General features: G+C 38.7%; 1 protein-coding gene across 1 annotated transcript; it reads left to right on the top strand.

Annotated features, from left to right (window-relative positions):
• Positions 1-3,469: 3,469 nt before the first annotated feature.
• Positions 3,470-5,642, top strand: TCEAL8 (transcription elongation factor A like 8). Its single transcript, XM_045471001.1, has 3 exons — positions 3,470-3,604; positions 3,997-4,067; positions 4,661-5,642. The coding sequence occupies exon 3, from the start codon at positions 4,701-4,703 to the stop codon at positions 5,052-5,054; it is 354 nt and encodes a 117-aa protein (XP_045326957.1). The 5' UTR covers positions 3,470-3,604; positions 3,997-4,067; positions 4,661-4,700; the 3' UTR covers positions 5,055-5,642.
• The last annotated feature ends 18,264 nt before the right edge of the window (positions 5,643-23,906 follow it).

The following is a 23,906-nucleotide window of genomic DNA, read 5'->3' as shown; positions in this document are numbered from 1 at the left end:
CTGCTCCATTTTTTTGTGCAGACAGAAAGGTTCATCTGTGAGTCAATCTGCAAACAGCTCCTTCTGAAACTCTGAGTTTTTGGGAGATGCACTGTTGAAAATTGTAAGAGCTACTCAAGCAGCATGTAAGCTGAAGCCTGACACTCCCCCCACTCCCCATCTTCAACCTACATCTGACCATCTGCCTGATTAGATATGCCTTCCCTCCAAATACACAGAAAAGTGCAAAGGTACAAGGCAACTTTCACTAAGGGCAATATAAAAGGTACAAACCCTGTATGTAGAATAGAGAGGGAAGGGAGAGATCACTTCCAGTTGTGGTGGCTTTAGAGGCTGGGTGATGAAGTCTGGGCTCCTAAGAATGAGCAGGACCAGGATTTAGGAGGAAGTAGAGGGCAATCAGGAGGAAGAAAATGGCATGTTGATGACAAAGAGAGAAGAAGACATACTTGGGGCACAGTGAATGAGAGTTCCTTTTGATGCAGTAGAGAAGTGTATGACAAGGCTGTGAACATGGGTCCTGAGAATCAATTCTGATCAATGTTGAATGTCAGGATGAGGAAAGTAGGATTTATTTCTCTGATGGTGGGGTTGCCATCCAGGACTTTCGAGCAGGAGAATAACAAGCTAAAAATAAGGAAGAGTAAAGTTGAATTTGATGGTAATGTGCTAGGTAAATTGGAAAGGGAGAAGGAGGCACTGAAAGCAGATAGGTCAGAGAAGGAGTTCCCTTCACAGTCAGGCGTGAGGCAATAATGTCCTAAACCTATACACAAATGTTTATAGGAGCTCCCTTCATAATTACTCAAAACTAGGAACAACTTAAATGTTCTGCAGGTAAATGGACAAATAAACTGTTACATCCATATAACAGAAAGTTACTCAGCAAAAAGAAAAGAATGAACTATCAGTGCTACATGAAACAGCTTAAATGACTTTCCAGGTCATTTTGCTGAGTAAAAGAAGCCTGTCTCTAAATGTGATATATTGTAGATTTCTTTTATATAACATTTTGCAAAAGACAAAACTATAGGAATTGGGAATAGACCAGTGGTTGCCAGAGTTCAAGGATGGGGGTAAGATATGACTACAAAAGGGTAGCATAAGGGAGTTTTTTGGAGGGGTGACTAAACTGTATCCTGGTTGTGGTGATGATTACATAAATCTATACTTTTGTTAAACTTCATAGAACTATCCACACAAAAAAGGGCCAATTTTATTGCATGATAATATTTTTTAAAAAATCAGAGTTGTCCCCCATTAAATGTAACATCTGATGGGGCACCAGAGTGGCTCAGTGGGTTTAAGCTTTGGACTTTGGCTCAGGTCATGATCTCACAATTTGGTTTGTGGGTGTGTTGGGCTCTGTGCTGACAGCTCAGAGCCTGGAGCCTGCTTCGGATTCTGTGTCTCCCTCTCTCTGTCCCTCCCCTGCTCACACTCTGTCTCTCTCGCTCTCTTTAAAATAAATAAACACATTTAACATGTTAAAGAATGGAAACATTTGGTCGTAGTTAATGATTACATCTTTATAATTCACTGTCTATATTTACATTGAAAACTCTCTCTTGAATAATAGAAAATGTATCCCTCAACTGTGGAATAAATTATTCATGCTTAAATATAAATTATGAAGCATTAAGCCTGAAAAAAATATTTATTTTTTGAACCTTTTCTTTCCCATGGCAGGCTTTGTTGTTGGCTGCCTCATCCCCCTGTGACCATCCTGGGCAAAAGATTCCTTACTTCCTCCTTTCCCTGACTCCCCAGCTGACTCCATTAGCCAGAATACCATTTCTGGCAACAACACACCTTCAAGTACTCAAGATTATGAGTTGTTAGGGTATCATTTTCCACTTTTAACTAATATATTTTTTTTAACTTTATTATTTTTTTTTTCAACGTTTATTTATTTTTGGGACAGAGAGAGACAGAGCATGAACGGGGGAGGGGCAGAGAGAGAGGGAGACACAGAATCGGAAACAGGCTCCAGGCTCTGAGCCATCAGCCCAGAGCCCGACGCGGGGCTCGAACTCACGGACCGCGAGATCCTGACCTGGCTGAAGTCGGACGCTTAACCGACTGCGCCACCCAGGCGCCCCAACTAATATATTTTTTTAAATTTCTTTTTAACGTTTATTTTTGAGACAGAGACAGAGCATGAACGGGGGAGAGGCAGACAGAGAGGGAGACACAGAACCGGAAGCAGGCTCCAGGTTCTGAGCCATCAGCCCAGAGCCCGACTCGGGGCTCGAACTCACAGTCCGTGAGATCGTGACCTGAGCTGAAGTCGGACGCTTAACCGACTGAGCCACCCAGGCGCCCCTTAACTAATATTTTTTTTTTGCAGCACTGATGTTCTCTCTGCTTCTGATCATAAGAATTATGCATGTTGATAGTTCTCTTTTTGAATGGAACAAAGTGAATGATACCAGAATATCTTAAGAGTGATATGAATGAATGAAAATTCTACCTAATAAGCCTCACACCAAATGGTGAGATATAGGGGACCAAATGGTGAGATATAGGGAACTCTCTCCTTTCTGAATGTTTGAGTGTATGAAAGCTATTTGAGTTCCAAAATAAAGTTCACTCTGAGGAAAGCTGGCTTTTCTGTGGACTCATCTGATTAACAAGGCACCAGATCCTAGAGAACAGAAGAGGTCTGTCTGAAGTCTATTTGAAACCCAAGCGGAATTCATCCATCAGTCATCAATGAAAAAGTCAGGCTTCTAACACTTGATAACTTGAGTTCAGCCAGAGAGAAAATAGTTGATTATTTATATAAAATTGTTAACAAGAGAAAACTGAGCTTCTTTCCACAGATTAATCTGGGAGCCAGTTTTTTTTAAAGGTGCACTTTTAATAAGATTTTTTTCTCCTAACACATCAATATGTTGTGCGAACTGTCATTTCATTTGTAGCCATTACGAAATTTTTCCGAAGTCTTAAAAATTGATAAAACTATCTTGTCCTCCATATTGTGTCAAATATCGACTATGAGGCATCTTTTTTAAGTATCATTGTAAAATATCATGATCATTTAATATCATACTTAAAACATTAAAAGATTCAAAAGAAGTCGTAAAAAAAATCCCACACTCTCACTCCTACATTCTTTTCCTGCCGCCTCTACCCACCACCTTCCCCCATCTACCACCTTCGCCCGTTTTAATGCTAGTTAGGACTCCAGGGGAAATGGTGGACTGTAGGTCTTCCCGGAGGAGAGGAGGTGGGCGAATTTGAAGCAGGAGAGAGAAGGAGATAATTCCCAAACGAAGGAGAAATGGTCGATTAACCCCTAAAAGCTGATCCTCCCTGGCAATCCAAGAAGGGCGAATAGCAACTGCAAGAGTAAGATACCAGTTCTATTGTCTGTGATTGGCAAATACGAAAAAAGATTGACAGTATCAACTGGAGGGAATGCAGGGGGCGGACTGCAGTGTTAAATGGGAGGAGTAACTGAAGACTGGAGCTCATTGATGACGCGACCCTCACGTGACCAGGAGTCGACGTGTGCAGAAGTCCTTATAGTCCAGGGCCTGTTTCCCTGTAGCTGCTACGTATTGCTGGAGAAGGAGAAAAGTGCCCCGGATCCTTTCAGGTCAGTATAAAAGCGGGCGCTGCCTTGGGGATCCTGAGGTCTAGGAACCAGAGAGCAAAAGCTAGTCAGGGTCGCCACTGTTTTCCTGACATTACAGTCCGCCAAACTCCCATTTTTTGCAGATTTGGGGCTGTTTGGTGGGGGTGGGGGATGGGGGAGGAAAGGCAGAATGCTAACCAATTGAGGGTTCCTAGAGAAACGGAAACAATTTGGGAAATAACTTGTGCCTTCCACTCCCTGCCTGCAGGGAGCCGGGGGGCACCGGGGAGGGAGGGCGGGGTTGCCTTAAAAGGAAGGAGAGGACAACTTTAGATGAACAAGGCCTAGAATCGTGAAAAGGATCCGAGATTCAGGTACTGGCCTGCTCAGCAAGCACTTCTGTCCTTCTGCAGGACTCTTGGTCTTTGGACGCGACACAGATCGAGTGAGGGAAGAGGCAGGAAAATCCCCTGGATCCCTGCAGGTCAGTGTAAGGTTGCCTCAGGTCCCTTCGGGTGGGGACGGGAGTGGGAGTGTGGATGACAGCAAAGCAGATCCTGGGGTCGCCACAGCCTCTCCCCATCCGGATTAAGCGCCGGAGGCCTTTGCAGAGCCTGCAGCGGAAATGGGGCGGGGGCGGGGGAGGTTGGAGAGACCGGGAAGGGGGAGGGGAGGCCAGATACTGCACCGCCCGGTCTCAGGTGAGTGGCGGGAGTTTGGAACCTCTTGGGAAAGCCCAGGAGGGCGGGAATATTGGAGACAGGCCTCTAAGGAGAGGGTTAATTGCTTCTGCGCTGCTTCCGTTTGTGTGCTAGGAGAGGCCTGTAAGCAGGGCCTGCTGGGAAATGGTGGGCTGGAGCGGGAGAAGGGAAGATGGAGCTGGAGCGAAACGGGGAGGGAAGGAAGGTGGAGGAAGGGGTGGAGTCAGGGGAGTTCTGAGCCTGAGGACCTAGGCTTCTCTAGTTGGAAAACTTAGACATATTAGGGACCTGAAAGAGAAGAGACCAGTCGCTATGGGAACCCATACTATGGCTGGTCTATTTGTCTGGCATCTAGTTTTGTTTCCTTGTTTTCTAGAATTAATTTATTCAAAAGAAATAACAGAAAAATACTCAACATGCAAAAGTCTTGTGAAGAAAATGAAGGAAAACCACAGAACATGCCAAAGGCAGAGGCAGGCCGCCCTTCAGAAGCTGTACCACAGGAGGCAGAAGGAAATCCTCAACCTTCCGAAGAAGGTGTAAGCCAGGAAGCAGAAGGAAATCTTAGAGGAGGGCTGACCCAACCTGGCCAGGGGTTTAAAGAGGACACTCCTGTGAGGCATTTGGACCCTGAAGAAATGATAAGAGGAGTAGATGAGTTGGAAAGGCTTAGGGAAGAGATAAGAAGAGTAAGAAACAAGTTTGTGATGATGCATTGGAAGCAAAGACATTCACGCAGCCGCCCTTATCCTGTGTGCTTTAGGCCTTGAATTTTTTTGTCTGATATTAAATCTGGCCCCTGCTTTCTTTCTGTTAGCGTTTTCTGATGTATCTTTGACTTTCGTTTTATTTTAATCATCTGGTGGAATTTTTTTTAGGTAGTTCCCTTGTTACCAGCATCTCACTGGATTTTGTATTTTGACCCATTCTCCAGGTCTGTTTTTCAATTGGAAAGTTTCACACATATGCATGAAAATATATTCATTCTATATTGTAAAGTAAAACATAACCGGTTACAAAGCAGTATATTTAGTATCAGCTCACATATGTAGGATTAAATCCCAAATTGTGTGTGTGCGTGCGTGTGTATACATACATACATATATCAAAAAATTAACTGCTTATTTCTGTGTAGCGTGAGCTTTTTTCTTTTTGCTTATATGTATTTTTTCATGAACACGTGTCACACACACAAAAAGAATAAAAGTTTTATAAGTAAGAGTCAAATAATTTGCAACCAGCTTATAAGGGCAATGGGGGCACCTAAATTCTTGATGGAATAACTAAAAGAAATATGTAAACCTCAAACTACCTCTGGATCTCTTAGCCAGAGGAATAAAACTGGCAATTATTGCAGATACACTTGCTTAGACTCCGTCTTTTCATGGGGAAAACATTTGCCTCACAGAGCTGCTATAAGGAAGAAATGAGGCAACACTGAGCTGTGCCAAGTAGACTCATTCCCACCTGTGCATACAGAACCCCAACCCACTACAGAACATCAGTTATTGGAGGGAGGTCCCTGGCATGATTTACCTGTGCTCAGGAACAAGTTCACTAGTAGGCAGGGCATTGGGGGCTTCCATGCCAGTTATCTGCTATTGAACCCCACTCCTCCCCTGGGTTCTGCCATGCCTGGTGGGCACTGCTACCTCTTCTGCTGGGTCCTTTACTCTCTGCTGGCCCTCACTGCTCCTGACACATTGGAGTGCTTGGGTGCCAAATCCCACTCAATTTCCTGGAGTCCTTACTGGGTTGAACCTCCATTCTTTTCTGAAGCCTGTCTGCTTTATAGTGACCCTTAACACAGGTGAGACTGCTCTAGGATTGCTTGAGCTACAGTGTCTTGCAGAGTTTTTAGCAAAACAGCTCCTTTTGTTTTTAATCCCAGGACCCTTCCTCTAACTAGGAGTCAGACATGATGAGGTTATTTTGGGAGTAGGACCAAGGTATAAGTATGAGTAAAAAAAGTGCTGTAGTCAGAGTTGCTGCTTTAGGTCTGAGGACTAACTAAAGTTTTGTCTTCCTTCTCTTGTGAGATAATCTCTCCCTGAAGGCGCCTGGCAGGCTTGTCCTACTGGTTCAGAAGACTGAATATGCATAAATTGCACAAAACAATACAGGAAACCGATCTAAGGGAATAGTTTCCTTCACCCCATCCCATCCCCAGTTGAAATGTGAAAAAAGAAAAAAAGACTGGAACTGTATAAATGCACTAATAGAAAGGCTACTATGTAAATGTTCAGAATTTTATTTCCCCTACAGAACAAAAACTATCTTTTCTTCCTGACAGCTTCACATACTTGTGTTTAACTGAGACATCATGTTTTAATATTTAATTGATTTCCTGATTATTACTAAGGAGCTGGTGTTGTCCAAATTCTGCTATCGACTCAATAGTCTTCAACAAATCTTTTTATTTCTCTAGTATCATGGCAAGCAATTCCAAAACGAAAATGCATGATGTAGATTGCACTCCAAATGTTTTCTCAAAGTCTTGCATAATCACCTGCATTAGAATCACCTTGGAGAGCATCTTTAAAATAATGATTTCTGGGGCTGACCTAAGACTCATTGACTGGAAGTGGGCTGTAAAAGTAACAGCAAGTTCCTCTAGGGGATTATGATACACACTGAAGCATGAGGATGACTGGTATATACAGTATGCTTTATATTGTTTCAAATATGAACCCTAAAATAATTAGGAGACAATATGGATGAATTTTATTGAAATTCAGAGAGGTCTACAACAGTATTTATATTTTTAAGTATGAACTATGAAAAGATTGACAGATTTATACATAAAATTTAAAAGATTCCCCTTAACGAAATACAAGATAAAAAGACAAGGGAAGAAATGTAATATTAGATACATTTTTTCTTGACTGAACACCATGTTTGGCCATGCATTCACTCCTAATATGAGTTAAATATATTCAGGTTCCCTTTTTGTGGTCAGCACACAAAATGGTTAGCCAGTCCTATGCTTTTTGGCTTTGTTTTCATTTTTTCATTGTGATATAATTTGAGGGGGATCTTCATGTCTCCAAACTATTCAAAGTTGCAACAGCTGGATGGATGCTAGTTGGGCTCTACTCTGGTTGGAGTGAGATGAACTTCTATGTCCTCATTGCACCAGTTCTACAAGACAGGGTAAATCCATTCTCCTGGTTCTCAGAGGGGCTGTGCTCAGGTAGTCACTGAGGTAGACTTGGCTGTGCTCACCCAAGTCGCTCCTCCTGAGAGTGGCTCTGACTATGATTTCTCTGTTCCAGCCTGCAACAGGCACAGACTCTCTTAAGATGATGGCTGGCCTGCCCTGGACATACTTGGAGGACAACACCTGTCCTCATTGCAGATCAGAGCAGTTTACCTTTGCTTCCTTCTCTTCTTCTCTTTTAAGGAACTTTGTGTATGGGATGAGATAAAGCCCCAAAGATTCATAACCAGAAACATTGGTTTATGATCATCTTTGTCTATGCAATTGTCTGAACTGGGTTTCGCTAGGTAACTTGGAGATAAAGCTGAAGAGGTTGACTTTTCTTTCAGAGTCCAGTGAAGTAGCTCCCAAAACAATTGGGATGAAAATGGGTATAGATTTCAGGCAAGACCTCTATCATTCTCCTACTATCCAGCTTGCTCAGACTCCCAGAAGGCCTCGGTTGTGTCTGGGCCTGTTGGTGTGGTTCTGCAATAACTCTGTGTGTGTCTGGTGCAGTGCTTCTGATGTCTGTATCAGCCCTGGCTCAGGGATATAGGAAACCCCAGGTAAAGGAAGCTTACAAGAGTATGTGGTCCTACAGTTCAGGAGAAAAGGGGTGTCACCTCCTGTTTGAACAACATCCTTGCACTGTGGGCTCAGCCCCCAACTTGGGGGCCAGAGGAGTTAAGTCATAAGTTGGTATGAAGATGCTTTTGAAGGCATTGATGGTAGAGGAAACAATTGTTACCGTTGCTTTTTTGGTCTGTCATCTGAGGAATTATTACCACTTTTTATTTTTCATATCCTGAAAAACTGGTTGGGCAATAAGGTGAAGATAAAATTCAAGTTCTTGGGTTTAGGAAGCCAAAGTGGTTAAGTGTATGGCCATGGAGTCAGAAAAAACTTGGGTTCCAAGCTGGGCTCTTTCCCTTACAGCGTGTAACATTGCATTAATCACTTATCATTTTTTCTTGGAGGACACCTACTATCTTTGAGACTAGACCATTCATGGGCTCTCTGGAAATGGAACTCTTAGACCAAAGAGGAAATTTCCTCTCCATCACCATCACTGCTGTTACCATCATCATCATCATCATCATCATCAATGTCATTATCATCATCAAGGGATGGTATTGAGTGAATATTCAGTGGATTCCTGTTGGGTACAGGCCACATACTGTGAAGATTTCTAATGATCAATGAGCAAGCCCTGGAAACCTATCATCTGAAAAATGAGGCCAGTATAATGGAAAAGCAGTGGCTAGAATTGGATTCTCTATGTATAAAAAGTGTGAGCCCAGAGTGGTCCATTCATCTCTAAAATGAGTATGACTCTACATAAACCCACAAGACTGTTGTGGGAAGTAAGTGCAGAAAACTATGAAATTCCTGGCTTACAACAGGCCCTCATAGAACGTTAGATCTTTGATCATCATTATCAACATTATCATCATCATCATTATCATCATCAGGTGATGCTGAGATAATACTCAAATACAAACTCAGAAAGTCTGTGCTTCCTTGACTCCATATCACCCTTCCAAAGCAAAAGTCTATTCTTGTTCCTTTCATTCAACCTCATCCCTTGCATAAAAGAAGCAAATATTGCATAAACTAAATGGAATAACTGTCATTCATTTAGAATTATAAAATAAATAATTGAATTCCATATACATTTCCAGTATTTATGCACTCTGGTGGCATGTGTGAATTGTAGAACGAGAAAATTTCCCTTTTTACATTTCCATGTTATTTAGCTACCTGCCTTAAAATTTGAAATCATGAGGAAAGTCTTTCTTTCATGAATTACAAAATATGATGTAGAAACATCTCACTGACATGGAAAGGTATTTCTGACCATCATACTGTTTCATGAAAAAGCCAGCTGCAACACACACACACACACATACACACACAGAAAAAGAGAAATATTAAAATACTTCTAAATGGCATTATTATGGAAAATTTATAGCTTCCTCTTTGTTCTCTGTATTTCCAGTTTTAACTGTTTCAATGAGCATATGGATTTTTTATAATTAGAAAAGGATCATAAAGGTGAAAGTAGTATAATTCTGTTTCTCCTATCTCTTTAGCTGAGATAGGGCCTGATGGCTCTTCCAGTTCTTTGCATTCTGTTCCATCTTACTTCTGAGAAGAACCTGGTATAAGTGTTAGACCTCTGAGGGTACTGGCTGAGAAGCTTCCCCTCTCTGGGCCACTCTCCCTTGTGTGAAATGCTGTACTTCTGTCTTTGGTCACAAGGTGGCATTTCATAACTACTTTCTAAATATTCTACTACAAAGTGATATTAATTTTTCAAAAATAAAATAGCAATAAACATAATTTTCAAAGAACATTATGAAACTGATTCCTAATTCTGCTTTTAAAGATACACAGATATAGAAAAATACTGGTAGGATATACCTTCAGTTACATTTGCCAGAGCTTCCAAATTTACATTTCATTTATTTACTCATTCACTGGATGCCTACTGTGTATCAGACTGTGCTAGACAAAATCAGTTTATCCAACCCAGACTTTTCTCCTGAGACTCTATATTCAATTCCTGCTAATACTGGCCACATGGACTAAGATAAATGTTAACCGACAATATTGCGTAACTTTGTATGGACACATACTCATCACTTAGCGAATTTATCCCTTAATCCTGGAGGCTAACCACGTAAAGTGGAGGCAGTATGAAAAAAACTGGGAAAGTTTAGGTTTAGAGTAAGAAAATTTTCATTGAAATGGACATTTTCTTATTTCATAACACTTGTAATTGATCAAAAGGATTCTTAGTAACCTAGTAAATGGATTAATAATATAAGGTTTCAAATACAAGACATACCTTTACATCTAGGGTTGAAAGTCAGAGTCTATATTACACATTTGACAGCCATTGATGTAGATGATTTCCATGGTCTGCTTCCTTTCCTTCCTTTATTGAGCTCCTGCTAAGTGCCCTGTCCCTTGGCTAGGTCCTGAGACACAGCAGTGAACAAAAGAAAGTTCCTGCCTTTATGATGTGCATATTCAGATAGACACTCTTTCAAAAAAAATTGAAGTAAAACTTACATACAGTGAAATGCACAGATCCTAAGTGTATACAATTGTGTGTAAAATAGGACATTTCCATTACTCCAAAAAATTTTCCATCACTCCAAAAAGTTTCCTGTCCTTTTCCATAGTGTGAATATACTACAATTTGTTTATGTACTCAGATATTTTGAACATTTGTGTTATCTCCATTTTTGTCTATTATAAATATAGCTGCTATGAACATTCTTGCATAAGTTTTTTTTTTATGAATATGTGTTCTTATTTCTTTTGGGTAAATATCTAGTAGTATAGTTGCTGGGGTATAGAAAGAGCAACTGTTTGACATTGTATGAAATTGCCAGCAGTTTTCCAAATTGGTTGTACAACATTTTGTGCTCATACAAACAATGTATGAGAATTTCATTGCTCCACATTCCACCAAAATGTCAATGCCATGAAAGAATGAAGGTGAGAGAACTATTCTAGATTAAAAGAGATTAAAAGACATACCAACTAAATATAATGTTTGAATAAGGATGGTAGATAAGAAAATAGTATTACATTAATACTAAATTTCCTGAAGCAATCATTGTATTGTGCTTGTTTAGGAGACTGTCCTTATTGTTAGGAGATAAAATGCTGAAGTATTATAATATCTGTGATTAGCTTCAAAATGTTTCAACACGAAGAAAGAGAAAGTAAATATGTAGCATAAGAGAGAAAGCAATTGGCAAAATATTAATTGCTGAATCTAATTTAGATGAAGGGATTACAAGTATATGGACATTCACTTTATTATTCTTGAAATATTTTGGAGGTTTGAACTTTTTCAAAATAAAAAGTTAGTGAAAATGGGGGGAGGTGGTAGAAGAAAGCATAGATATCTGGTCAGCTCTCCAGAAGAAAAGGTGGCTAATGAGAATCTAGAGTCAAGATTGACAAATTCGGTTATCTGCAAACATGAGGTGATAGATTATGCAAATTTAGAGGAACACAAAGACAGGGGCAGCTGCTTGAACTCTGCTTGTGGAAATAGTTTAAGAAATCATTCCAGAGGCCAACTTGTTGGGACAGCCCACCACATGTCATCAAGACTTTTTTGTAAAAGTTAAAATAGCAGGGCACCTGGGTGGCTCAGTTGATTGATCTCCTGACTCTTGATTTTGGCTCAGGTCATGATCCCAGGGTTGTGGGATCAAGCCCATGTCAGGGTGGAGGGTGGGGTGGGGCTCAGCATGTAGTATGTTTAAGATTCTCTCTCTCTTTCTCTCTCTCTTTCTGCCCCTCTCCTCCTCTCACATGCTCTCTCTCTCTCTCTCTCTAAATTAAAAAAAATAGGGGCTCCTGGGTGGCTCAGTCAGTTGAGCATTGGACTTTGGCTCAGGTCATGATCTTGTGGTTCATGGGTTTGAGGCCTGAGTGGGGTACTGTGCTAACAGCTCAGAGCCTGGATCCTGCTTCAGATTCTGTATCCCCCTCTCTCTTTGCCCCTTCCCTGCTTGCTGTCTTTCTTTCTCTCAAAAATAAATAAACATTAAAAATTAATTAATTAAATTTAATTTAAAAATAGCAATATCTACACACCATGGATAGGATTAGATTATTGTGGGAGGAAGAGTGGAGCTTGAGAACATCTAAATATCCAATTAAAGGAAACGACCTTAGAGAGTTAAGACAAAAAATATATAGTTTAATAAGAAGAATTGAATATATTGTATGAGATATTGGTGATGTGAAAAGACTATGTGAACTGCTTTGCCAGCAGGGAACATATCAAAAAAGGGGAGTCACGGAGACCAAGGTTGGACCTATCCCATTCAGCCACCATCCAAAACAGGATGAAAACAGTGGCCAGAAGCCCTAGAGCAAGTGTTCACAGTCAGGAAGAAAATACAGCAATGGTAGGAATGGAGTAACAAGCGGTGTGAGGATGCAGCAAGGATGGGAGTAAAGCAAAAGAATCCAAAATAAGAGTAACGTAACCTGTATTTACAGCAAAGCCAAAGGTGAAACTGGACTCAGACTAGAAATATATCAGGACTATAGTATAGTGGTGTACATAAAGTTACCCTCCAAGAACAACATTTTATACTAATGTTCTAAACATTCCACAAACGGAGTTCATCTCCAATAACAGCTAAAAACTGATATGAAAATATATTAAAAAAATGTTTTTTATTTGTCAGGTTCTTCTTTGAGAATTCTGTAAAGGTAGAATGAAGATTTCCCAAAGTTATGCTGAATTCATAGAGCTGTTTAAGGATTATTGAATATGACATTCTGGAATCACCTTAAATTTTTTTTAATGTTTTTATTTATTTTTGAAGGAGAGAGAGACAGAGCATGAGCGGGGGAGGAGCAGAGAGAGAGGGAGACACAGAATTTGAAGCAAGCTTCAGGCTCTAAGCTGTCAGCATAGAGCCTGATGCAGGGCTCGAACTCACGAACTGTGAGATCATGACCTGAGCCGAAGTTGGACGTTTAACCGACTGAGCCACCCAGGCGCCCCTGGAATCATCTTTTTTTTTTTTTTAAGTATATTTATTTATTTTGAGAGAGAAAGAGTGAATGCCTGAGTGTGTGGGGTAGGGGCAGAGAGAGATGGAGAGAGAGAATGCCAAGCAGACAGTGTGGACCCTGATGTGGCTTGAATCCATGGATCATAAGATCATGACCTGAGCCGAAATCAAGAGTCAGACACTTAACAAACTAAGCTACACAGGCGTTCTTGGAATCAGCTTTTTGTAGGATAGGACAATACTTTAGGTGGGGAGCTCAGAAAGGAGGCTGTTGAGTAGTTTAAGGCAGGTACAATCAATAGGTTTTGGTAACTGATTGTATGTGGACACTAAGAAAGTCTGGTTTAGGAAGCTTGTTGAATCTTAGTGTTTTAATGTAACTTAATTTAATTTAATTTAATTTAATTTAATTAATTTAATTTATTTTATTTTAGACCAATATAGTTAACATATGGTGTTATATTAGTTTCAGGTGTACAATATAGTGATTCAACAATTCCATTTTCACCCAGTGCTCATCATGACAAGTGCACTCCTTAATTTGCATCACCCATTTACCCATCCCCCCCAATCACCTCCCTTCTGGTAACCATCAGTTTGTTCTCTATAACCAAGAGTCTATTTCTTGGTTTCTCTCTCTCTCTTTTCTACTTTGCTCCTTTTTTCCCCTTAAATTCCACATACGAGTGAGATCATATGGTATTTGTCTTTCTCTGACTCACTTATTTTGCTTAACATTATACTCTTTAGCTCCATCCATGTCATTGTAAGTGACAAGATTTCATTTTTTTCCGTGGCTGAATAATATTCCAATGTATATATCACTCCTTTATCCATTTATCTATTGATGGACATGTGGGCTGCTTCCATAATTTGGCTATTGTAAATAATGCTGCTATAAACATAGGGATGCATGTATACCTTTAATGAGGGTTTTGTATTTTTTGGGTAAATACCCAGTAGTGTCATTACTGGATTATAGGGTAATTCTATTTTTAACTTTTTTGAGGAACCTCCATACTGCTTTCCACAGCGGTGGCACAGTTTGTATTCCCACTAACAGTGTAAGAGGGTTCTTTTTTCTTCACATCCTTGTAAACATTTGTTGTTTCTTTGTTTTTGGCCATTTTGACAAGTGTGAGGTGATATTCATTGTAGTTTTGATTTGCATTCCCCTGATGATGAATGATGTTCAACATCTTTTCATGTGTCTGTTGATCATCTCTATGCCTTCTTTGGAGTAATGTCTGTTCATGTCTTCTGCCCATTTTTAATTGGATTATTTCGTTTTTGGGTGTATAGTTGTATAAGTTCTTTATATATTTAGGATACTAATCCTTTATCAGATATGTCTTTTGCAAATATCTTCTCGCATTTAGTAGGTTGCCTTCTAGTTTTGTTTCTTTCACTGTGCAAAAGCTTTTAATGTTGATGTAATCCCAATAGTTTCTTTTTGCTTTATTTCTCTTGTTTCAGGAGACATATCTAGAAAAATGTTGCTACAGCCAATGTCATCAGAAATTACTACCTATGCTCTCTTTTAGGATTTTTATTATTTCACACCTCACATTTAAGTTTTTAATCTATTTTGAATTTTTGTATATGGTGTAAGAAAGTAGTCCAAGTTGGGGTGCCTGGGTAGCTTAGTTGGTTAAGTGTCGGACTTCGGCTCAGGTAATGATCTCACAATTCGTGGGTTTGAGTCCCGTGTCAGGCTCTGTGCTGATAGCTCAGAGCCTGGAGTCTGCTTCTGATTCTGTGTCTCCCTCTCTCTTTGCTCCTCCCCTGCTCATGCTCCATCTCTCTCTCTCTCTCAAAAATTATTGAATAAACATTAAAAATTTTTTAGAAAGTAGTCCAGGTTAATTCTTTTTCATGTAGCTGTCTAGTTTTCCCAGCACTGTTTGTTGAAAAGACTGTTTTTTCCCCCATTGGATATTCATTCCTGCTTTGTCAAATATTAATTGACCATATAATTGTGGATTTATTTCTGGGTTTTCTATCTTCTTCTATTGATCTATATGTCTATTTTTGTGCCAGTACCATACTGCTTTCATTACTACAGCTTTGTTATATAACTTGAAGTCTGGAGTTGTGATACCTCCAGTTTTGATTTTCTTTTTCAAAATTGCTTTGGCTATTCGGGGTCTTTAAGGTTCCATAAAAATTTTAGGACTGTTTTTTCTAGTTCTGTGAAAAAATACTTTGTATTTTTATAGGGATTGCATTAAATCTGTAAATATCTTTGGGTGGTATAGACATTTTAAGAATATTTGTTCTTCTAACCCATGAGCATGGAATATTTTTCCATCTCTACATTAATTAAGATAAAGATCCCAGAGAGATTTTGGGTAGGGAGAGAGAACTGAAAGAGAAGACATGTAGTACAAGGTAGAGAATATAGGTGGTGAAGTCCAAAAGTAAGTTGAATAAAATAGCATGGAGCTCAAAAGAGAGATATATGGTAGAGACACAATTTTGGAAGTCAATGTTTATATGACAGTGTAAATCATAGGATCATTTGAACATTGTAGTAGGCTGAATATTGTTCACCAAGGATATCCAGTTTCTAAATCCCTGGAACAGGTAAATTTTACCTTACATGGTAAAAGGGATCCTGCTGATGTGATTAAGTTAAAAATCTTGTGATGGGGAGATTTTCTTGGATAATGCAAGTGGGTCCTAAATGTAATTGTAAGTGTCCTTATAAGAGAGAGGCACAGGGAGATTAGATTTGACTTCAGAAAAGGAAAAAGCAATGTGATAATGGAAGCAGAAAATATAGTGGCACAACCATAAGGCAAAGAATGTCAGCAGTCAACAGAAGCTGGAAGAGGAAAGGAATGGATTCTCTCCTGGATCCTTTAAAAGGAATCAGACCTGACAACACCTTGAGTTTAGCCTTGTAGAACTCAAAATTTGGAGTTCTGGCCTCCAGAATTCTAAGAGAATACTGTTATTTTAAGTTTGTGGTAATTTGTTGCAGCAACAATAGGAAACTAAACACTAAAACATTTTCGTTTTGAGAATAAAAAAAAAAAAAGTCTGTGAAAGAACTCAGATGGATACCAGTATTTCAGGGGGCCTATAGCTTACCGGCCCTCAATACAAGTGGTGGTGTCAAACGGATCTGGATTCAAATTCAGGTCTGCTCTTAGTAGCAGTGTGATTATGGGCAAGCTATTTAAACTATATACCTACGTTTCTCTGTAAAATTGAGACAATAACAGAGCATCTGTCAAAGATCTGTTGTGAGGATTAAAAGCAAATATCCAATTATGCCCCAGTGCATTGTAAGAACTTCATAAATGGTGATTTTGGAGATCCATATGTATAAGCATGAGTTACAGCTATTATTGTGTAGTTAGTAAACATTTTTAATGTGGAGATGAATCAACAATGCTATTTTTTTTTGGAAGAGTTGTATTACATTGTTCAGCTGAGTTCAACAATGTATGAGAGCATGTGGAGGCTTGGTGGCAAAGCTTGCACTGTTAATAAAAAGTTATTAACAGCATTCATTTAGACTGCTGTATGTGTGTGTTGCATATATATTTTTGGGAAAAAATAGGTCAAAATGCAACTTGTTAAGGATGTGAGATGGCATCAAAATCTTTTTCTACTTTAATAGTTACTTTTTCTATTAAGATCTCTCTCCTTCCTGGTCCCCTTAAAAATTTCAGGTATTTACACAGAAGTTAATTATAGTTACAATGCTAATGATAAGCTCCCTTTACATATGAACATAAACTTAAACTGATTTTTAAATTTCTTGCTTCTTTCTGTGGTGCCTGGGTGGCTCAGTTTGTCACATGGGCCCTCTCCATCCTCCAAAGAAAGGTGAGGTAAACTACCTAAGACCCTCTGCCTTTCCCCCTAAAGGGAGGTGATGTTGCCCGAAACAATCTTTTCTTTTGATAATAACTTCTTTGTCCCACCCTCATGCTTAATAAAGCCAATTTTATCTTCAAATTTATTAGGTTGATTTTTTTTTTAACACAGGTCAGAAGACTTACCTGAATATGTTAATTATAGAGTGGCACAGGATTTAAGTTCAAGCTAAAACATTACATTCCTTACTATATCCCACACAGTTTGTATCCCACAGATCAATCTATAAAGCTAAGTACTGTGTACAGCATCATTATTTCCCATATATTATGCCCAGTTAAAACAAAAACATCTTTTTTTTATCATGGTTTACTAAGTAGTGCCTAATAAGGTATATTACTACCTTGATATCATATACATATTAAGCAAACACCCCATCATGGCAGGAATATACTACTCTCTACCTTGGGATAAATTTTTTAAAAGAATCTTTCTTTTGATATTTGGCTCCTGTTCTTGTTATGGGACTGAATGCTTACTGTAATTTCATTACAGCTCTTGCAAGTTGTGGTAGCTTCACTACTTGCAGTAGTGGAGCATTGCAAGCTCCTCCTACCTTTCACGCTGTTTGGTGGACCAGCGACAAACGTGCTTGGAAATTTCCGTCTTACAAAAACATGTGAAAAGGTAGTAAGTACATAATGCCATTTTATTGGTTCTCAGGTCTGTTCTGATTGAGTTCTCATGAGCCAAGTGCTTCATATTTGTAACCTTCAATCTATTTCTTCTACTTTGGGATCCATTATGACCCTCATGCCTACAGCAGTGGTTTTCAAACCTTAGCGTACTCATAATCAAATGGCCGACTTGGAAACACAAATAGTTGGGCCCCACCTCCAGAATTCTGATTCATTTGGGCTGGAGTGGGGCCTGAGAATCTGCAATTCTAACAAGTTCTTAGGTGATGCTGCTAGTCTGACAACAATACTTAAGAACTACTGGCCTTAGGGGTCCCTGGGTGGCCTTGTTGATGGAGCATCTGACTCTTGATTTTTGCTCAGGTCATGATCCTGGGGTTGTGGGATCAAGCCCCACATCAGGCTGAATGTGGAGCGTGCTTCAGATTCTCTCTCTCTCTCTCTCTCTCTCTCCCCCTCTGCCCCTCTCCCCTGCTCATGCACACATGCTCTATCTTAAAAAACAAAAAACAAAAACAAAACAACTATTGGCCTTAAATAATAATTGGTAGGCACTCAATAAATTTCTTGAATAAATGAATCTTTTTTATGTTTATTTTTAATTTTTTTTAACATTTATTATTTTTGAGAGACAGAGAGAGACAGAGCGCAAGTGGGGGAGGGGCAGAGAGAGAGGGAGACACAGAATCTGAAGCAGGCTCTAGGGTCTGAGCTGTCAGCACAGAGCCTGCCATGGGGCTCGAATCCATGGACCATGAGATCATGACCTGAGCCAAAGTCGGATGCCTAACCGACTGAGCCACACAGGCACCCCTTGTTTATTTTTTTGAAAGAGAGCTAACGAGTGGAGGAGCGGCCGAGAGAGAGAGAGAGAGAGAGAGAGAGAGATTGAGAGACAGAGAGAAGATCTGAAGCAGGCTCTGCACTGACAGCAGAAAGCCCAATGTGGGGCTTGAACCCAAGAACCATGAGATCATGACCTGAGCCGAAGTCAGATGCTTAACCTACTGAGCCACCCAAGTGCCCCAAATGAGTCTTAACAGTAACCATTTGAAATAGATCAGAATTACCTTTTACAAATAGGATACCTGAGTGACAAAAAAGTTAAGTTAATTGTGTGTAGGGACCAAGGGCTGGCTCCCCCAAAATGTGCCACTTGAGTATATTGATTATTTTACTTTAGATTTTATTTTTAAGTAATCTCTACACACAACATGAAGCTTGAACTCACAATCCTGAGATCAAGAGTCACATGCTCTACCAACTGAGTCAGCCAGGTTCCCCTGCATATTGTATTTTAAATAAAAGGTACTTCAGAGATGGCCTATGCAGGAAGGTTCAGATCTTCCTCTGTCCATCCTGAAAGCAAGAAATAAATATCCCATGTGAAAGGCATTCTCCCTGTACCAGGAGACAAAGAGACATATTTATCACCAGAGATGAGAAATTTAGAACTGAAAAGGCTGTATAAACAACCCTTGTTACTTTTTACTAATTAACTACCTGAGTCCAAATTCTGTTTAGAATTCCTTACGAATTGAAGCTCCCAAAGTCGTTTTCTTTTTCCTGTCAATTCCTCACAGATTATTATTGTCTCCTTGTCTAAAAAGTATAAAAACTGCCCACCTTGGTTACTTCTTTAGGTGACAATTTCATTATTGGGGCTCTGTGCACACATAATAAAACTTTGTGGGTTTTTTTTTTCTGTTAATCTGTCATATGTAAATTTAATTCTTAGTCCAGCTGCAAGAACTTGATAGGCAGAGAAGAATTTTCCCTTACCTTCATGTGCAAGGTAAGAATTTAATCCAATTTGTCTAAATCCAAAGTCACGGTTTTTAACAACTATGTCATGTTGTATCCTCAGTGCCAATTCAATGGCTTTCACCTTAGAATATTAGAGAAGTTGTTACAACCACCAGTGTTTGAATATTTTTTTACTATTAATATGTTCAATTATTTTTTATTTTTCTTCTATGTACATATATTACTGCAATCAGAAAATTCCATGAAGATTATTATAAATACCTCAAAACAAAGTAATATTATAAAGCATGTTAAAATACAAATAAACAATGCAATGCAATATTTACAACATGTATTACAGATTTGGAATTAGCCTTAATATTTTAGTAGCTCTTATAACTCAATAGCAAAATGAAATGCCAACAAAGGAAAAAAATGGTAGCTACAAAATAAAATATATATACTTATTTGCAGTTTTTGGGATTGCAATCCAGGAAACACAGATATGAACAACATCAAAAGCATGCTCCAGAGAGACAAAGAAAGTTAGAGTTTTTGAAGAGGAATGAGGAGATTTATATAGGTTGTTTTGAAGAAAATGCAATTGGTGCTGGTATTGCTACAGTTACACTAATCTATGTTTGACTGGTTCCTAGGGCTAGTGTTAGGCAGAAAGTCCATTTATGTCCATTTTATCATATAGCAGATGCCTTGTCTTTTAGCTGAGTTGAGTAAAAATTCTGATAATTTGAGACAGAAGATGTGCATGAGCCCCACCTCTTCAATATCTTCCCAGCTGGCCCCATTTTAAATTATTCTCTTAGCAATGGTTACTCCATCTTATTCTTTTCATTGTCAGAACTAAAGATATGAACAGGAAATTTACAGTAAGGGAAACATAAAGGACCAATAAACAAGCAGAAACTGAATAGTGAAAGAAGTACAAATGAAAACAAAATAAACCCTTCCTTTCCCTATCAAATCAGAAAAGATTAGAAAGACTGATATGATAAGATTCTGTGTTTGGGTGTCAGTAAATAGGACTAGCACATGTTGCTGGTGGGAATAATGTATAATCACAATTTTTATAAAGGTGAGGTTTGTTTATGAATGTCAATTAGAACAATAATGATAATACTAAAACTTGAAAGCAACACAAATATGCATGAGTAGAGGATTAACTCAAAACATTATTAGACACATCGAAAGAAATAGTATACAGAAAATCAAAATAATTAGGAAGACTTCTGATTAAATGTTGTAAATTGACTACAAGCTTTTATCTTACCTTTTTCATAAGATCTCACAAGAATTAATTAAACTGAGACCTACATTAAAAAAATCTTTTTATTTTGGAATATTTTTTTAAATGTTTATTTCTTTCTAAGACAGAGAGAGACAGAACATGAGTTGGGGAGGGGCAAAGAGAGAGGGAGACATAGAATCTGAAGCAGGCTCCAGGCTCTGAGCTGTCAGCACAGAGCCCAATGCGGGGCTCGAACTCACGAGCTGTGAGATCATGACCTGAACCGAAATCAGTGGCTCAACCGACTGAGCCACCCAGGTGCCCCTATTTTGGAATATTTTACAAAAGAGTTACAACGATGGTAAAGAGAGCTCCTGTATACTCTTAATCCAGATTTCCCAAATATTAACATATTTCACCTGTTAAAATTAAGAAATTAACAGTCAACACTATTAACTAAACTAGACACTTTATACAAATGTCAACAAGTTTTCCCAAAAGTCCTTTTTTTCTGTTCCTAAGGTTTAATCCAGGGTACTAACTGTATTTATTTAACATGTCTCCTGATTCTACATTTTCTGAAAGTTGTTCTTTTGTTTCATAACCTTGATATTTTTTTGAAGAGTACTGTCAGCTATTTTAGAGGATGTCCTTCAGTTTGGGCTTGTCTGATGTTTTCTCATGATTATTGAGATTATGGGATTTGGGGAAGAATACTACAGAGGCAATGTGTCCTTTCCTGTGATGTTCTGTGATATGATTCATGTGATATGATATCAACATGATTTATTAGTGATGGTGTTAACTTTGATTCCTTGACTAAGATGATGTCTGCCAAGTTCTTCCTTTGTAGGATCTTTCTCCATTTTCATATTCTATTTCTTAGAAGTGAGTGAGTCACTAAGTCCAGGCCATACTCAAGAGAAGGGAAATTAAGCTTGACCTCCTGGGGGGAGAAGTATCAAATAATTTGTGGGTGTATTTTTTTTAAAAAAACATAGTAATTAATTAAAATTTGGAGAGGAGATACTTTGAGGCTATGCAAATATCCTGTTTCTCCTTAAAGTTTTACTCATTAAGTTTAGTATTCATCAGTAGTTCTTACATGCAACAATTACTACCTTGGTGTTCTAATGGTGATTTTCTATATCTCTCATACTGACTACATTTATTACTTGGAATTATTTAGTAAGGAAGTTCTATTTTATCTATTTTTCTATCTATTTGTCTATCATTTATTTATCTATCCATCTACCTATTTATCATCTACCTATCATCTATATATCTATTTATATCAGTGTGGATGTTGTTATTCTTTGTGATATAATTCAATAATATCTTTATTTTTTTCAAATGGATCCAGTTTTGGCCACTAGAAGCTTATTTGGATTGGCTTAAGTTCCTTTGATATGCCCAATGTGTTAAGCAGAATTTTCAAGACACCCCAAAGATTCCTGTTTTTTGGTTATCCAGTAAAACACCAATCTAGGTACTGCTGTAAGGGGATTTTTCAGATGTAATTTAACACAATAAGCTGACTTTAACCTTGGGAAATTTTCCTGGATTATTCTGGTTGGCCCAAAATAATCACATGAGCTGTTGAAGCATAGAATCTTCTCTAGCTGGTGGCAGAAGCGGAAGGCAGAAAAGAAAAGGAGAGAAAGTTAGGGATATTCAAAGAATGAAATGTATTTAATTTATCATTGCTGGCTTTGTAAATGGTGGTGGCCAAAAGTGAAGGAATATAGGGAGTCTCAAGAAGCTGAAAACAACCTGCAGCTAACAACCAGGAAGAAAACAGGGACCTCAGTCCTACATCTGTATGGAACTGAATTGTGTTAACAACTTGAATGAGACTGAAAGCATGTTCTTTCTCAGAGTCGCCAGACAAGAGCCCAAGCTGGTTGGCCCTTAATTGCTGTTTTTTTGTTTTGTTTTGTTTCATTTTTTTGAGACTGTAAGTAAAGAATCTAGTTGAACCCATCTGGACTTCTGTTTTAAGCCACTAACTTGATGGTTGTTATGTAGCAATAGAAAATGAATACACTTGCATACTGTTTTTAAATCACATCCTTACTTTCTGGTACTATAAGATGTTCCGGGTTAATCTTGTATTTTCCCTTCTCTGGCTCAAGAATCAGCTGTTTCTCTAAGATGTCCTGATTCCTTTTATTAGAAAGTGGTATTTAGAAGTGAAGATCTTGGCCTTACATGTGTTCATTGCTAGAGGGACAGCATTGTGTCTAGACCTTCTCAGTGGACAGAACTAGTAAATATATCTACACTACTCTGTGTACACACACACACACACACACACACACACACACACACAAGTTCATATTGATATCTCTAACTCTAAAACTTTCTTCTGTGCAACTTCTTTCTCTGACAGTGAGAAACTTGGCTCCCATTATCTATATTAACTTATTTGTTCAACCCTCATATGCATGCAATGTATTTCTATACATGTAATAAATTGCTATATAATATTCGGTGAGAAACAAATATACCAACTAGAGTATGGTTCTTTTTGTCTTTAGCTTTGCAGTAGTCAGTCAAAACACTGTTTTCCAAAGTTACTTAGGTCAGCTCCATTATTCTTCATCCACTTTAGTGAAGTGACGGCATACATTTTGCTATGGTCTGAATGTTTGTGTCCCCATCACCACCAAATTTATATGTTGAAATCCTAATGCCCAGTGTGATGATATTAGGAAGTAGGGCCTTTGAGAGGTGCTTATATCATGAGGGTAGAACACTCAAGAATGAGGTTTGTGTTCTTATAAAAGAGACTCCAGGGAGCTCCCTAGTCCCTTTCACCATGAGAGGACACAGTGAGAAATCAGCAGTCTGCAATGCAGGAAAGGGCCTTCGTCAGAATCCAAACATGCTGGCACACTTGTTCAAGCCTCTAGAACTGTGAAAAATAGATGTTTATTATTTATAAACTACCAAGTCTATAGTATTTTATTATAATAGCTCAAATGGACTAAGACACATTTATAATACAATTAAATGCATTTGTTACAGTCTGTATTCCATCCTGGTTCTTCTTACAGTCTGGCCGATTTAAAAAAATTTTCCATGCATATATCAAGGTTTCTCAACTTTGGCATTATTGACATTTTAGGCTTGATCATTCTTTGTTTGGATGGCTGCCCTGTGAATTGTTGGATGTTTATCAGTATTCCTGGCCTCTACCCACTGGATGCCAGTAGCACACACCTCCACAGTGTGAGAACGAAAAATGTCTGCAGACATTGCTAAATAACCCCTGGTGGGCAAAAAAGCTCCCAGTTGAAAAATACTGGCATAGGGAAAGAGTCACCTTTGGTGGT

Source organism: Leopardus geoffroyi, chromosome X, assembly GCF_018350155.1.
Source record: "Leopardus geoffroyi isolate Oge1 chromosome X, O.geoffroyi_Oge1_pat1.0, whole genome shotgun sequence".
Lineage (NCBI taxonomy): Eukaryota > Metazoa > Chordata > Mammalia > Carnivora > Felidae > Leopardus > Leopardus geoffroyi.
Note: the sequence above shows the minus strand (reverse complement) of the source record. Positions and strands in the feature narration are given on the sequence as shown.